The sequence below is a fragment of the Varanus komodoensis genome, unplaced genomic scaffold, assembly GCF_004798865.1.
Source record: "Varanus komodoensis strain SLA01 unplaced genomic scaffold, ASM479886v1 scaffold59_1, whole genome shotgun sequence".
Classification (NCBI taxonomy): Eukaryota; Metazoa; Chordata; class Lepidosauria; order Squamata; family Varanidae; genus Varanus; species Varanus komodoensis.
This window is the reverse complement of record NW_025336221.1, coordinates 236,860-251,728: the sequence shown is the minus strand read 5'-3', so window position 1 is coordinate 251,728 and position 14,869 is coordinate 236,860. Positions and strand designations below refer to the sequence as shown.

Sequence of the window (14,869 nt, the reverse complement as noted above, 5' to 3'; positions counted from 1 at the left end):
CTTTCTTTCAGCTTCGGCTGAAAGAAAGCGCTCCTCGCCACCACTGTCACCTGAGCTTCCAGTGAAAGCTCTGGGTTGAGGAGCACTCCCAAGCTGCGGACCTTGTCCCTAAGAGGGAGTGCAACCCCATTCAGGACAAGGTTCAGTTCACCCTCTCCGAAGCCCGAGTCTTGTCTGGATTGAGCTTCAGTTTATTGGCCCTCATCCAGCCCATTACCTCGGCCAGGCACCGGTTCAGCACAGCCACTGACACGAGAGAACCTCTGCTTGCTCCTTGCTGTCTTCCCTCCTGCAGCCCCTCCATTGTGCACACTCAGTGGTGCCCCAGAGGGGCTCTCCAACCATCTGCAAAAGCACTTTATTGCTACTGAAATGTAACAGGGCCAAATGTTTATGTTGAATTACTAATGTGAGCAACTTGAATCCAGTTGACCCGCTAGTGTTGAGCCACGATATAGTTCATGTCAGTTCCATTATACTCACTCATGCAATGTAACTATCTTTAACAAAAATAACAACAAGAATCCACCTTAAAATATCAATAAAAGTAATTATATGCATATTTCAAATATTTGCATATTTAAACTAAATAAAAAAGTAAAAATATAAATAATGCATATTGAAAAGTAATTATGTGCATATTTTAAATATTTTAAATTTATTTTAAATGCATACAAAGAATTGTTCTTAGGGAATTGTGTGGTTAAACTTCATTCAGGCATTCAACATTTATGGCTGGTAAAAAAGAATACATTTATTATACTGAGATACACAGATCAGCACTGCATGTGTGACGATTTCACTTTGTCGTACAAACATGTAGTATACGCATGCCGTAAAGCTGTTGCCAGTTGTTACGATTTGCGTGGGCTGACCTACAGCTGGGTTGCCACACGATTCCTGTGCTGAAGTCCTTCCCAAGTCCATAGGATGCAATGATCTGCATTCGCCTTTCGCGCCATCATTGAAACACACGTGCCTTCGGAAGAAATCAGACACTTCCGTAAGCATATCCTGGGTACGCACCAAGGAACTGTGGTATGTAGGTTTGCAGCATCCTTCTCCTTTCTAAGAAGAGCAGTGTGGAATCAGACCCAGGGGCCACCCGTTCAGCTGCGGCACTGACCTTGAAATGTGGCTTTGCAATGTGTGCCTTCGATTTCTTTTGAGCTAGATTTTGGAAGTTGAACTATAATTTGCCTGTATCATGGTACTGAAGTCTGAGAAATCTGAAGGACATGTTATAGATAAAGATCAGACTATGCTTACTCAAAAAGCATTGCCAGCCACCTAGACTTTTGATTTAGATGACAAAGACATGGGATATCCGTTGGCTTTTCTCTTGTTTTCCTGTCCCGTTGCCACAGTATAATTAACAAACATCCCTTCAGTTGAAACTTTGGGAATATACAAAATTTATAATTTCCTCCTTCCTGATAATACAATGCCTAGCATACTACATGTGGCTTTACTAATTTATTTCAGATTTGTTTGTTTCAAATTGTCTCTTTGATTTAAATGTTGGTGAAGCAAATGATGTTTTTGATCTATTATCTACTTTAGCAGTCACAAATGTGCTGTGTATGTTATCTTGATACTGTCAGTCTAGATAAAGGAGTTGGGTCAAATTCCCCATCTTTTCCCCACTTGCATGAAGAAACCAAAGCATGGGACTGGGGTCAGGCATCACGATCAGCCAGGGGAACCTCTGGCCCTTTGCTCCATTTATTTATAGGAGGTTATCAGAGGTAATGGCTTTAATTCTCCCACTTCAGGGAGTGGTGTGGAACAAGACATTTGTTCAATTGTTGTTGTGGGTTTTTCTGCTTCAGAAATCCAGAGATGGACTATGTAATATTGGGGATGCGGTTTTGCATTTTCTAATTATAAGTCTTTTAATAGTGTAGGTCAAAATGAATAGAAAAATAAATAACGAATCAGTATACGTTAAAAGTAACATCCTGTCTATCATGATTTCCCTTAAATAACCCTGAAAACTGTAGTATGATGAGTGAGCTGAACTTTCTGCTAGAGAAACACTTTCCAAGATTTGCTAGGGAGGGGGAGCTCCCTTCCCACCGAGCCAGTTTTGAAGGGACCAGGTACATGGGCCATGACAAACAGGAGGACCACACGTGGTAAAGGGAATCCTTGCTTTTAGAGACTAGAATAAAGCTGCTTAGCTTGGTCCTGCTTGCACCACCTGGGATGTCACAGCAGCTGCTGCAGTGTGTATAACTCTGCCATTATAACACCTGGGGAGAGGTGCCTGCTTATGTGTCTGTTGTAGAAACCTTGTGTGCCTGGTACACTCCTTTGTCAGTGGGAAGCTTAAGCCCAATCCCTCTGCAGAGTTTCCTCAAGAAAATGGGGGATTCAATCCTGACTCGGGGAGCGAGGCAGAGCTGGGGAGGGTGCAAACAGGCCCTTCTGAAACCGCCCTGCGCCAGAGCGAAGGGAGGGAGCATTAGATATCCCAGGGTGGGCTTCAACTGAAGAAAGAGGAGCAGCTTAGAGCAATATAGTTCTCTGAAGAATTTGCTGCCAAAGAGACTGTCAAGGATGGAATCTGTTCTGAGTCTGGAAGGCAGGGCTTTGTAGCATATTTGACCTAAACAGGAGATTTTTATAATTCCCTGATAGTTTGGGTTCAATTTTGTAAACTGCCTTATTTGTGTAAGGGGCTGGCTCTATAGGATGCAGAGCAGCTGGACTTTTTTGTAGCAGTTGTTTGTAACACAATCTGCTGTGCAGTCTGAAGTAGGACTAGCTTGCTAGGAACTTTTTATATAAGAAAAGCTTGTTGATTAGAATTACACTCAGTGACTTGTCAGTCCATCAGCACTTCGCAAGTTTTCCCACTCATATTATTGCTGCCAGGACAGACAGATCCCTGTGGCTTATCAAAATATTTGTCTGAAGAATTATGTTATCTGCCAATTTCTTCTGCTTTCTCTACAAATGCTACGAAGTGGGCAAGTATATGAAGTATTTTAATAGATGAGGCATTTTAATCTGAGGCAAATTTACTTGAAAATAAGTTCTTCACTTTGGAAGGTTTGCATAGGATTGCTGCAAAATTATTCAAATTGCAACCTGAATTAGATGGCTTTTGATCAGAATTTACTGGCTTTCTTTAATTAATCCAAGGAATTACAAAAACAAACAAACAAACCAAACAAACAAAACCATTGTGCTCTACTACTACTTAAAATGCCATGAAAATTTTGCTCCTCTTTAATTTAAAAAATTAAATGTGTTTACTCACATACAGACACAAAAAGAACTTGTTTAACATTGAATGAAGGGGGATTCCTGCTACTAACTTTCAGCTAAATCTATTGCAAATGTAATTGTGAAATCCAGAGAGCAACTGAAATAAAACATTTAACTGACAATTTTAGTGAGTTCTGTATCACTTCCTAAAACATATTTTCTGATTTCTAGATGCTGAGGAACACAGGCATTCGGTAAGTATACATTTAATTTGAATTGTAAAAATTGGAAGATCAGCTTAAGAAAATAACTTGGTTGTCAAAGCAGAAACCAAAATATCTGTCTTTTATCAATAAATACTTTGCATAGCAAGCTACACTTTGCATAGCAAGCTGGATTCTTTTAACGCAGGGTCAAATTCAGTGTCACAAAGCTGTCCCTCGCTTTACTCCCACTGCAGCCCCCCCTCCCCCCTGCAGCTGTTTCGGAGCAGGCTTGTTAGGCATCCTGGGGCTGCAGAGGGGAGAAAGAGAGAGCTATGCTACATGCGGCATTTATTGTGCTCTCGTGATTACTCATTTATTGTTGCTTGCAGTGACATTACATGGCATTGTCATCCTCCAGGGCCTCTCCCCTGCTAAGGAAGCACTTTTGCAGGTTCCTGTGATCACTGGAGTAGGTGCGTGCCGCAGCGCCACCTAGAGGTTATGGAATAGAGCATGCAGAAAGGCAGGGAAGGCGAAAACCCAGGGAAAAAGAAAACATATGCAGAAGTTGGGATTTCAATCCCATAAAAAATCTGGAAGCAGATACCATGGTAAAAGTGGCAAGTTAAAAGCCTCACCTAGAAAAGCCCATAATCTGTTCCACCATAGTTTCTTGTTTGCTGGCTATGTTTTTAGGGGGTGAGCCTAACTTGTGCCATTGCGACATGGTGGTTGGAGATCTGGGCTTCAGTCTCCGCTTAACCATGAAACTCACTGGGTGACTTTGGGCCAGTTCGCGCCTCACTGCATTGTTGTTACGAGGAGAAAATGGAGTGGAGCAGGACTATGTAAACTGTGTTGGGCTGCCTGGCAAACAGAAAGGAGGCAGGATATAAATGCTACTACTACTAGGAATAAACTAAGGAGAGATTTGGTGAATTTTAATATTTTACTCTGGTTTAATAGTGTAGTGTTGAACATCCAAAAGTTTTATATTATGTTTTATGTTTGCTGTATCTTATGCTTTAAACTCTTGTGAACTGCCCAGACAACTTCATCTATTGGGTGGCATAAAAATGAATAAACCAGTAATCTAAGTAATCTAATCTAAATATGGTTCTTTAAAGCGTTCAAATAATTGCTCTGAAACAGTAACCATGACCACCAGATATTTAGATTGCAACTCCCATTGTTCGTGCCTATTGGCCCTACTGGCTGAGGTTTATGGGAGTTGTGCAAAATGACTGGAGAACATCAGGTTGCCTGCCTCTGGATTAGGCCCACAGCTGGTTTGTACATGGCTTCCCAGCCTGCCTGAGTTTATTGCCTTCTCCTAAAGTAGATTCTTGACATCTAAGGCTGGAGGTCCAAGATAACTTCCAAGCTAGATGGAAATCTGGCTAAGTGGAATGCCCCAACTACCCATCCTCCCCTTAATTGTCCTTGCTCTACGATGTCACATGAAAGAACAGTCTGGTGCATGTAGGAGAGTTCCTTGAGTTCTAAAAGTGTTGTCAGCTAAAACCAAATCCACCTGAAGAAGACTTTATTTAGGATCAGAAAGAACAGTAGGCAGAGGTCAGATAAGAGGTCAGATCCCAGACAAAATAAGAGAAGTTTCCAGCTACCTTGCACATTTGACAATCTAACAACATCTTCTGACCTGCCATGACAAGTGCTCAAAGAGTATACTTTGTGTGGCAGGCTGTAGCAGTTAACTAAGAGGAACTGAGTTGGGGTTTGCTCAGGAGAGAGGGCTAGATAAGCACAGGTGCTAAAAGTTGTATCCTCTGCCCGGTAGCACTTGGACAGAACAGGCTAGCTTGGGGTGGGCACATACAGCATTTCCAAATGGCTTCCTTTTGCCCATGACGCTCCCACTGTGGGCATGTGGATAAGTTTTGACTTGTTGGGCTTTATTTTCAACAATGATAAATTTGGGTGTACAAGGTGGTATTGTTTGCACCCAGCAGTGACATAAAATGCTTACATGCAGACACATACAAAGTGTTCTTGTTAGTCAGTCAACACTGATATCCTCTTGAACTTACCACAAAACTCTTTGTATTGCTTACATCCGATTGGCACAGGACTGAAGGTCACAGAGTCTGTTTGAATAAACAGGCCTGCCTTAAATGGAAGAACAGTGGTTACCTGATCGCTGTTCTGTCTTGGATTAGCATTTGCATCTACATTGCCTTGGGTCTGACTGTGTTGTGCGCTCTTAAACAGTGTGATCACCCCAAAGCCAGCCTAAGTAAAAGCAATTTGCCTCTTTCGCAAAAGCTGCTCAGATTTAGGCTTTGGCTAGTTTCCAAGGGGAAGGAATTGCACAGGGATGGGGAAGCCACCAAGAACAGAGCCAGTTCCAGGATTCTCTGGGCCCTAGGCCAAGGAGGCTTCCGAAATTGTCCTGGGTGAGGCAGAGCCATGGCTAGTTCGTGCGTGTGTGCATAATCACGTCTTCACACCAGCTTCTTTCAGTGCTGCCTGCTCTCTTTTTTCCCCTCTAAGGTAGCAATCCTATACATCTTTAGGAAAAACAAGTCTTATAATTCCCAACATTCCCCAGGCAACATGGGAACCTGCTGAGAATTGCAGGGCATTTTTTCTGCCTGAACATGCACAGGATTGCATCCTAAAGCAGTTTTCTTGGGGACCTGTTTGCTTGGAGTGGTTGATGCTTGCTTCATATGTAAAAGACTTCACTCTTCATCATTTCCTCCTCTAGAAAAAGTACTTTTCTGAGACATCAGCCTCTAACCTTTTTTTTTTTTAAAAAAGGTTCACTCAAACAATTCTACCTTTGCACCAGCTTCCTATAGCATCTCATGTACATTTCAACATTCTGTTTTAATTCTAATCTCCTAAAATGCTTAGATTTTAAATATCTAAGAGTGGATAAGAAATGGATGGTCTAATATCCCTTTTTCTTCAAAAGTCTTTCTCAGACATGCCACTTGGAATATGTATGCAAATAATAATAATAATAATAATAATAATAATAATAATAATAATATGGCTCCATCAACACTCTATTAAAAAGACAGATGGGAGGAAGTGTGTGTGTGAACATGTGTTAGAAGTTGCTCTAGTACATAGAGAAATATGAATAAATATCAACTTAGAATTAAGTACATGTGCTTGAGAATGGCCCCTTAGCTGCTGATGCATATCCTGTGTGTACATTTACATCTGTGAAAATATGCACAGCACTGATGGCTTTCAGAATATTTAGAAGTATATAGACAGAACAGAGATAATAGATATTCACCATATTCCCTGAGGATAGGAGGCACCAATAGAGCAAATGTCAAGGGCTTATATCCAGAGTACCTTCTGTGAATGGAGACTTCCTTCCATTTGGAGAAGGGCAGAAATGTTCCAGTGGAGTGCAAGGTATCTGCCACTTCCCCCTTTCCCCTGCAGCTCCTTGCGCTGTCCCCACACAGACAGTTGCAGGGAATTCTCCAACCCTCTGGAATACCATTCCGTGGGAGGAGGAACTGGGGCAATTGCCTCCCTGCCTTCCTCTCTTGGGAGCATCCTGTGAACAACTTGCCACAGAATGTGACTGAAACAAACGTAAGCCTTCTTAATGCTGCAATCCTAAACCTATGTAGATTTGCTTCCTCACACAGTGGAGAAGCAGGAGCCCACAGCTTCTCCTCCGGGTTCTCTCCATCTTCCTTCCTTACTTGCTGGGTAGCATACCAGTCCTGATCCATCACAGCAACTGGGGGAGAGGGATCGGGGTACCGAGGTCGGAGAAGCTGGGGCTGCGTTATCATCAGCAGCTCTGGGAGATTTCTCAGGCTTCGAGTTCAGCAGCCCTGGGGGTCATGCCCTTGCTGTTTTCATAAGCATAGGAGTTTATTTTGGCAAGGGCTTTCCCACAACGAACAAGCATGGAGAGCCTGATTTATTTAATTTAAGGGGGCGCTGAAGGGTGGGTGCAAGCAGCACTTCTCACAAGCAAGGAGTTCAAGGCTGATCCACACTTGGCAGGTGGAAGGCACTGTGCCGCTTGCGAGGTAGACGAATGGTTGCAGTTCTTGCACTACAAAATCTGCCGCAGAGAGCCCAGTTGCCTCCAGGTCCCTCCAGCATGTGTAGGAGACACAATTTGGAGCACACAAACCCGTAACTTATACAGGTTTAAACTATAGTGTCTGAAGAGGCCCCAAGAGAGCCTGAAATGGCAAGAACTGTTGTGAGCTTAGTTTTCAGTATACCAGTGAAACGTTAATTATTTGTACTTCTTCAAATTGAATTAAGCAGCTTTAAATTAAAATGAGATCAATTCCTATTTAGCTGTGAATTTAATCTATTTTAAATAGAAGAGTAGAGCTCTAAGCAATCCTGAACTGAATATCGAATTGCAGGGGTATAGGAGATTCCTTTAATGCATGTCTCCTGAATGCTCGGGCTTGTCGCTTCCCAGTTGTCTGATTCAAAATGCTGGCTGTGGACTGTGCTATGTGGAACTCGTTTGCAAATGCTCTGTGCAGCCTCTTTACCCATACGAAATGCTCCCTCAGACTAGTTTTAAAAGCATCATGGGCAAATTTTGAATTACTCACAGAGGAACTGGGTGGGGGTTTCCTTCCTGAAATCAGAACTGGCAATCTTTCTGGGCTATTTCATAGCTACCACTAGTTTCTGAAAACATATTAAAAGGAAATATCTTAACAATGAGACAACCCCTTCGCCAAATACTAATTTGGTGTTGTGCTTTATAAGCTTCGACAGTCCAGCTTGACTTAATCTGCTACCCCCACTCCAGCCATTGTCCCTTCATCATCTTGACTTGCTTGTTTGCTGTGTTGAGACTGATGCAAAACGTCTTGCATGAGTGCACAGGACATCCAAACCGGTAAAAAAAAGTGACATTGGCTAGTCAGGATTTTGAACAACTGGCTCCACTTTGGACACTTGCTTTCACTCTGGTCAAACAAACACAAAAAGTTCTGGAAGAACTTTCCCCCCCAGTTTAAGCTGCATCTAAGAAGATGCTGTGATTCTTTTTCCTCCCCTCGATAGCCAGTAATGTACAGTTTATGCTAGTAGAGGAATTCACGTTAGTAAGGCATCAATTTTAAATTCCAAAGAGAATGTAATGCTCTGGGCATGAGACATCGTTGCTAGTCGCAAAGTCGTGTCTGACCCATCGTGACCCCATGAACAACATTCCTCCAGGCCCTCCTGTCCTCCACCATCCCCCGGAGTCCACTTAAGCTCACACCAACTGCTTCAGTGACTCCATCCAGCCACCTCATCCTCTGCCGTCCCCTTCTTCTTTTGCCTTCAATTGATCCCAGCATTAGGCTCTTCTCCAGGGAGTCCTTCCTTCTCATTAGGTGGCCAACGTATTTGAGTTTCATCTTCAGTATCTGGCCTTCTAAAGAATGATGAGATATCAGGGCAATGCATAAATGCTGTGGATGGTGGCTTATGTGAGAAAAATGGCACCTTGAAGGGGGACACGGTTGGCTCAGTGGGACATGGGACCTTCTGCTTCATCCATGGTCCCCACGTATCTGGATGGTTCTGTTAACTGGCTCAGTATATCCTTTGGATCTCAGAGCAAGGTGAAAAACAGGGCAGTTGCCACAATCCTTCAGCATCCAGAGGCTAGCTCTCACTGAAATATTGCTATTTCTTCATTCTTTATAGAGCTCTTGCAATGTGTAGCGGGCCATTTCTGCAGTCATGCATGCAAGAAATAGCTTTTTCCTTCAGAAAATATTTTGCCTGGTTAGAGTGCTGGTCTGGGGACCTGATTCTAGCCCCCACTTGGCCAGGAAGCTTTGGACCAGGTGCAGCCTCTCAGCCTAATCTACCTCACAAGGCTGTTGTTATGAGGATAACATGGGGTGGAGGAGGACTAAGTAAGCTGCCTTGGGTTTCATGTAAGAAAAAAAAAGCAGTGAAGTATAACTGTAATATAATGATGATGATGGTGGTGGTGGTGGTGATGATGATGATGATTCCCCCTAGTGCTATGTATCCATTGGAATGGATATTTTAATCACATTTAACTATCATTTAATGACCATACTGTGTTGAGAATCTCATCCTTTGATGCAGAACAAAGCATGATTGCTTTTATCAAGGGAAATCTCACTTTTAGGAAAGATGGAGTTGTGCTCCTTGTAGTATCCACTTCTTTTGAAAGGGGGATTTAGGAAGGGCGATGCCTACCATTATTCCTGAATCTACTCTGAAGGTTGTGCACCTCCACGCAATGCCATCCCCTTTGCACATTTTTTTTTTTTTTTGGGGTGGGGTGGGGTGGGAATCTTGCCTATTGTTGATCTGGAGCTTTTAAAATAATAGGAGACCTTATAGGTTTCCCTGGCTTATAATGCATTGTTTTGGTAGCTACTGCTTCATTCAAGATAATTGTCCTAATGAATTATGAACGTGTGTTTAATACCCTGCTGAGCTCTGTTTTGTAAGTGGAAGTCCATATAATGGAGCAGAAGTCATAACATAGACAGTATAGGGAAATTGTATTATTGAACAGCATGAGCTGCTGAACTTTTGAACACTATTGAAAACTATTGCATTAGCGAATTTACTAATTTTAAAAGAAGATTCAAAACTCAAAGGAATATTGCATATTTGTGTGATATTTTTGCGAGTTTAAAGGGGTTGTAAGGTAAATTCTTACCATGCTTTAATCTTGTTGTTTGCAGAGAATAGAAGACTTGCCTGATGGGACCTAGAAAAGTGGACAACAGTCATCAGTACAAACAAGAAGGAGAATGTTCTACCAGTTCCAAAGCTTCTGCAGCATTTAGGTGCTTTCAGAAGCCCCATTTTGCTTGAGCTGTTGGTAACCCCTGTGGGGTGAACCTAACATCTAAACAGTATTATTGCTGTTCTGCCATCACCACCAGTTAACATAGCAATGTACACTTTCCAAATTTTGTCCTATATTTTCTTTAATGCCACTCTAATCGACAAAAGTGGGTACATATGATGAATATTTGCCACTTTTCTTTTTTGGAATCCTCCATGCAACTCTGAAGAGAGGATAAGCCTGCCAAAATGTGAACCGGCATCTGGTCACTTCCCCACAATCCCCAAGGACTGAGCAAGGCATTCATGTATGGGTAGAAATGTTGCTGGTAGCAAGACACCAGAGCTGCTGCTTACTCCGAGACTGAAGAGTGCTCTACATTTGATGCATGAAGCAGCATTCACTTCTACATTCAGTCCCTTTTCACATAGTCTATGGGATGCCTTGGTGCTACTTGGCTGGAGTGGGTGGATAAAAATGTTTATTAATATACTCATCCAATGTTCACTTACTTATGGTGTACAATAAAAATGTCCTTAAAGGAGTTGCCTTTTTTTAAAGCCCTAAAACTGTTAATTAACCATTTGGACTAAATGGGTGTTGCTTTTGTGTTTCTGCTGTCGCACTCAAGCCAAGTGTTCTGAGAATATCTTTGAAACTCGACTATTATACAATGATTCTGGCTCAATGCAGCCATGAGTTTTAGTTGTTCTTTGTCAAATATCTTCTTGCATCAAGGGTTCCTCATCAAACACCTTTCTTACTGTGAGGATTTTATGAACTGTTGTGCAGCTGAGCTATCCTCTGAAGAAATGGCTGCTCTTTACAATGCTGATGTCATAAAATATGCATCACTCTAAAACTAGAGGACTGTGCAGATGTTACTTTAGAGTAGACTGAATACAGATGGGGAGAAGGATTATACTTGCTGGTTCTACCTTCTAAGTTGCAGTGCAGCCCTCCTAATTGTTTGGCTTGCAGCGTTCATCAGCTCTTGTGGGGGAAGATGGGATTCTTATGCCAATGCATCTGAAGCATCGCAGGTTACCCATGTCTGCTCTATGTTAATTCAAACTGTTTTGTCAGAGAGAATCATCACAGGTACAAACCATCCTTACAGGTTCTCACATGTGCAAAGTGTACAAATGGACTGCTTGTGCATGGTTCTTTCCAAATTTTGCTGAAGAAATAAAGGGCTGGCAGACATGATTCTGTTTCCTGTTCTATCCACATTCCTTCTACCACAATCTAACATCTGCGTAGCTTACTGCTTAGATCCAATATATTGAACAATATATCTCAAGAAGTGATCCTTGAGATATATTTGCATATAATCTGCAGTGTTTTGTCATTCCTTCCTCTCTTGAAGAAATTGAACTTTGAATCTTTGAAGATCAGAAATTATTCCAGTGAGTGAGAACCATCAATGACTAGGATGCAATAATCCCAGTTAAGATATGAATTTAAATGTTATAATTTAAATTTCTTTCTACTTTGTTGATGTGAAATTTAAAAAGAAGAAAATCAGAGAATAATTTGTAACACAGCCAATATAGTCTTCATTTAAGGAGTTGTATGGAACCAGTAATAGGATTATGGTCCAAGACAAAGAGGATTTCATTTCCAAGCAGTTCTTTATATTTAAAGCTACAGTGTTTATATTTTAATGTTACACATATTTACTTGGATGTAAATGGACCCAATGCTCATCACAGCTGATTCCCACAGAAGTTTGCAGAAAGTTGTAGCCTGAAATGATGAACTTATGAAAGCCTCACTGAGTTTAAGCTGCTGCTCTCTATCCTGTTTTGAAAACCAGGCTGTTCATCCAACCAGGGTCAGGCCTTCCTTATGAAAGGTGACAGACAGATCTCATACATTACTCTATAGGACAGTAACTTTTGAGAAGAAACTGCTTGATCACAAGAGCAGTTTCACCAGGAAACAAATTATCTGAAGATAAGCCAAGCTCTCCTGTGATTGAAACCTAAAGGCTGCATGGTCTTCTGTTTGGGATGTTTGAGCTGTGGGTTTCCTGCTCTTGTCAGGGTCTGCTGGACTAGCTGGCCTACAAGGCCCCTCCACCTCCCAGGTTCCATGGATAGATCTCACCTGCCAGTATTTTGTTTGGGTACTTAACCATAGAAACCATCATAGTTTATATAAGAAAAGGTAAATCACATTAACAGCAGCAAAAAATAGCACACCATCCAGTAAATACTGGCATTCCTTTTTCATGTAATCTATTTCATGCAACTTTTCTTTTGCCACATAAAAAGGCTGGGCTGTTCAGATTCGCACTAAGAAAACATCAGTATAATAAATTACCTTTAATTCTTTCATCTATCTATTTATCTAGAGAGTGAGAGTAAAAGAGCCATAAAGCACAGCAGATTCTTTGCAGCATGTGGCTCTTGGCAAATGTACATAGGAGAATCTTGACCATGCCTGTCCATCTAGATATTATTACACTGAATTTGATGAGGTTTTTTTTTTAAATCAAATCATTTGACTCTTATTTATTCTGGAATCTTTTTATCTTACTGATAACACATCCACACTCAGATATCATGCTAAGCAACTCTGCCACCACCCACCATAACAACCCACCATGGCTTAGTGTGACATGCAAACCAAGTTCTGTGTGTGTGTGCATGTGCGTGTGGGAGGGAGAGAGAGGGGGAGAGAGAGAAAGGATATAGAAGGCACAGGTTCAGGCAAACCAAGGCTAACTAGCATACTTATCTAACCATACAGTCCTATAACTACCCTAGCAGAAGCTCACAAACCTCCAAACTTGGAAGCATGCAAGAATGCAATGCAAGGTGTGCGGTGCCATTGTAGTGATGCCCATCAGCACTATGCTTTGCACCCTGCATTTTATCTAGATTTCTCTAGATGGCTATTTTCAGCCATCTCTACTCAGTGCCAGGGAAAGGTAGAGGAGGAGGCGGGGGCATCACTGGAGTCTGTTGAACTCCTTGTTCCCAGCCGCTTCCCATTCCTGCCCTGCAGCACACTCATTTCCCCGCTTCTGAAGTCCAGTTGCCACTCCTCGGGGGCAGGGAACCTGTGAGGTTATTTTCAAAGGGGCTAAAATGGGGCCAGGGGTTCAGTCTTTCGAGTCACAGCTCCAAAGTTTGTAGGATCTTGAAGCTGAGACTCTGAAGAACCCTATGAACTCCTAGATGATGCTGGGAAGTCATGGGATTGCACCCTGACATAATTAGTTGCAAATGAATTGCCAATCCTTTATTGCCATGGGACTTTAATGGCATATCTTTTAATGCCACTTCCATAGATCAGTTACTCAAGCATCTTGGGAATTCTAGTCTGGTTTATGGAGAAGCAAATGACTACTTAATTTTGCAATTAATTTTTGTGGGTTCAGACATGCTTTGGGTGATACCAATCTTCTTGTTAAAAGTAGAAAATGGAAGGCAAGCCTTTGGTTCTAGACCTGTCAAGATTGTAGGATGGGATGGTTAAGGTATATGTGACACACCTCATTCCAACATTGAGTATCTCTTGCTTTCTGCATTAGTATTCTGCATTAGTATTCTCTCTCTCTCTCTCTCTCTCTCTCTCACACACACACACACACACACACTTCTGAGTATAGGGAAGAACACCAGCGATCTGTTTGTGTGTGACCTCCTTTTGAAATTGCTCTGCTGAAATTTGGAGACTGAGCTTTGGAGACTGACTCCTTTTACTCAAGTCCCTCTAAACCTTTACAGAACCATAACTTGGGACATAATGTCTGAGTATGTGTTTCACTCCATGATTGTTGAACTATTCTGGGATGGCTGTCTGCTTGTGCAGTCCAATCCTATACAAGTCAGTCTGGAAGCAAGTACCATTCAAACCAATGGGATTTGGTTCCAAATAACAACTAGGCTAACAAGCTAACGTTACTAAAGAATTCAAGGGCAGTTGAGAAACACCATAAGAGATCCAGTCAAGATGATCTAATACTGGTAGTTAACATGGGATACACCTAACTTTTAAGATACATGAGATGTCAGGACTATTCCTAAAATATTCTGAAGTGGGTTAGAGTTGTCTGTAGCTAGAAAAGAATGATAATTCCCATGTTTTAACTGAAGAAGCAAAAATCTTGGAATATACCTCCACCCTCTTTTGCAGAACTAAAGCTTTCAGGGTCTCCTGAGGAGAAACAATTACTGTCGTTGAACCAACTTAAAATCTGGAGTGTTGTAATTTCCAAATAAGAATAGGAACCTATGCAAGGTTAAGTAGCTGGGGAAAGGTGCTAAGCCAACTGAACTGGTTTGTGGAGTCCACATAAAGTGAGGGGCTGTAGCAGCTGAGTACTTCCTTTGCATGGGGAAGTTCCTAGGTTTGATACTCAGGATCGCCAGGTATAGCCAGGAAATCACCCTTTCTGGAACTCCGAAGAGCCATTGCTGCTCATCGCTGTCAACAATACTGGCTAGATGGACCAATGGTGTAACCGTGAAAAGCAGCTTCTTATGTTCCTCCACAGTCTTAGGGAGGAAGGTATCCAGCTGTGCGAAGCTCAATGTCCTTTGATTCAGACAAAATCCCGGATACCAATTAAGCCCATCTGGAAGCTAACACTTTGGACAGATCTTGTGTTGTCTAATTGAATCTG

General features: G+C 42.0%; 1 protein-coding gene across 4 annotated transcripts in view; it reads left to right on the top strand.

The window, feature by feature from the left end:
• Positions 1–10,774, top strand: part of PECAM1 (platelet and endothelial cell adhesion molecule 1) — a 45,787-nt gene extending 35,013 nt beyond the window's left edge. For all 4 annotated transcript variants that reach the window (XM_044449465.1, XM_044449463.1, XM_044449466.1 and 1 more), the window contains 2 exons: positions 3,448–3,470; positions 10,124–10,774. In XM_044449465.1, the coding sequence (XP_044305400.1) occupies positions 3,448–3,470; positions 10,124–10,153 (53 nt within the window). In that variant the 3' untranslated portion in view covers positions 10,154–10,774. The remainder of the gene's footprint in view (positions 1–3,447; positions 3,471–10,123) is intronic.
• The last annotated feature ends 4,095 nt before the right edge of the window (positions 10,775–14,869 follow it).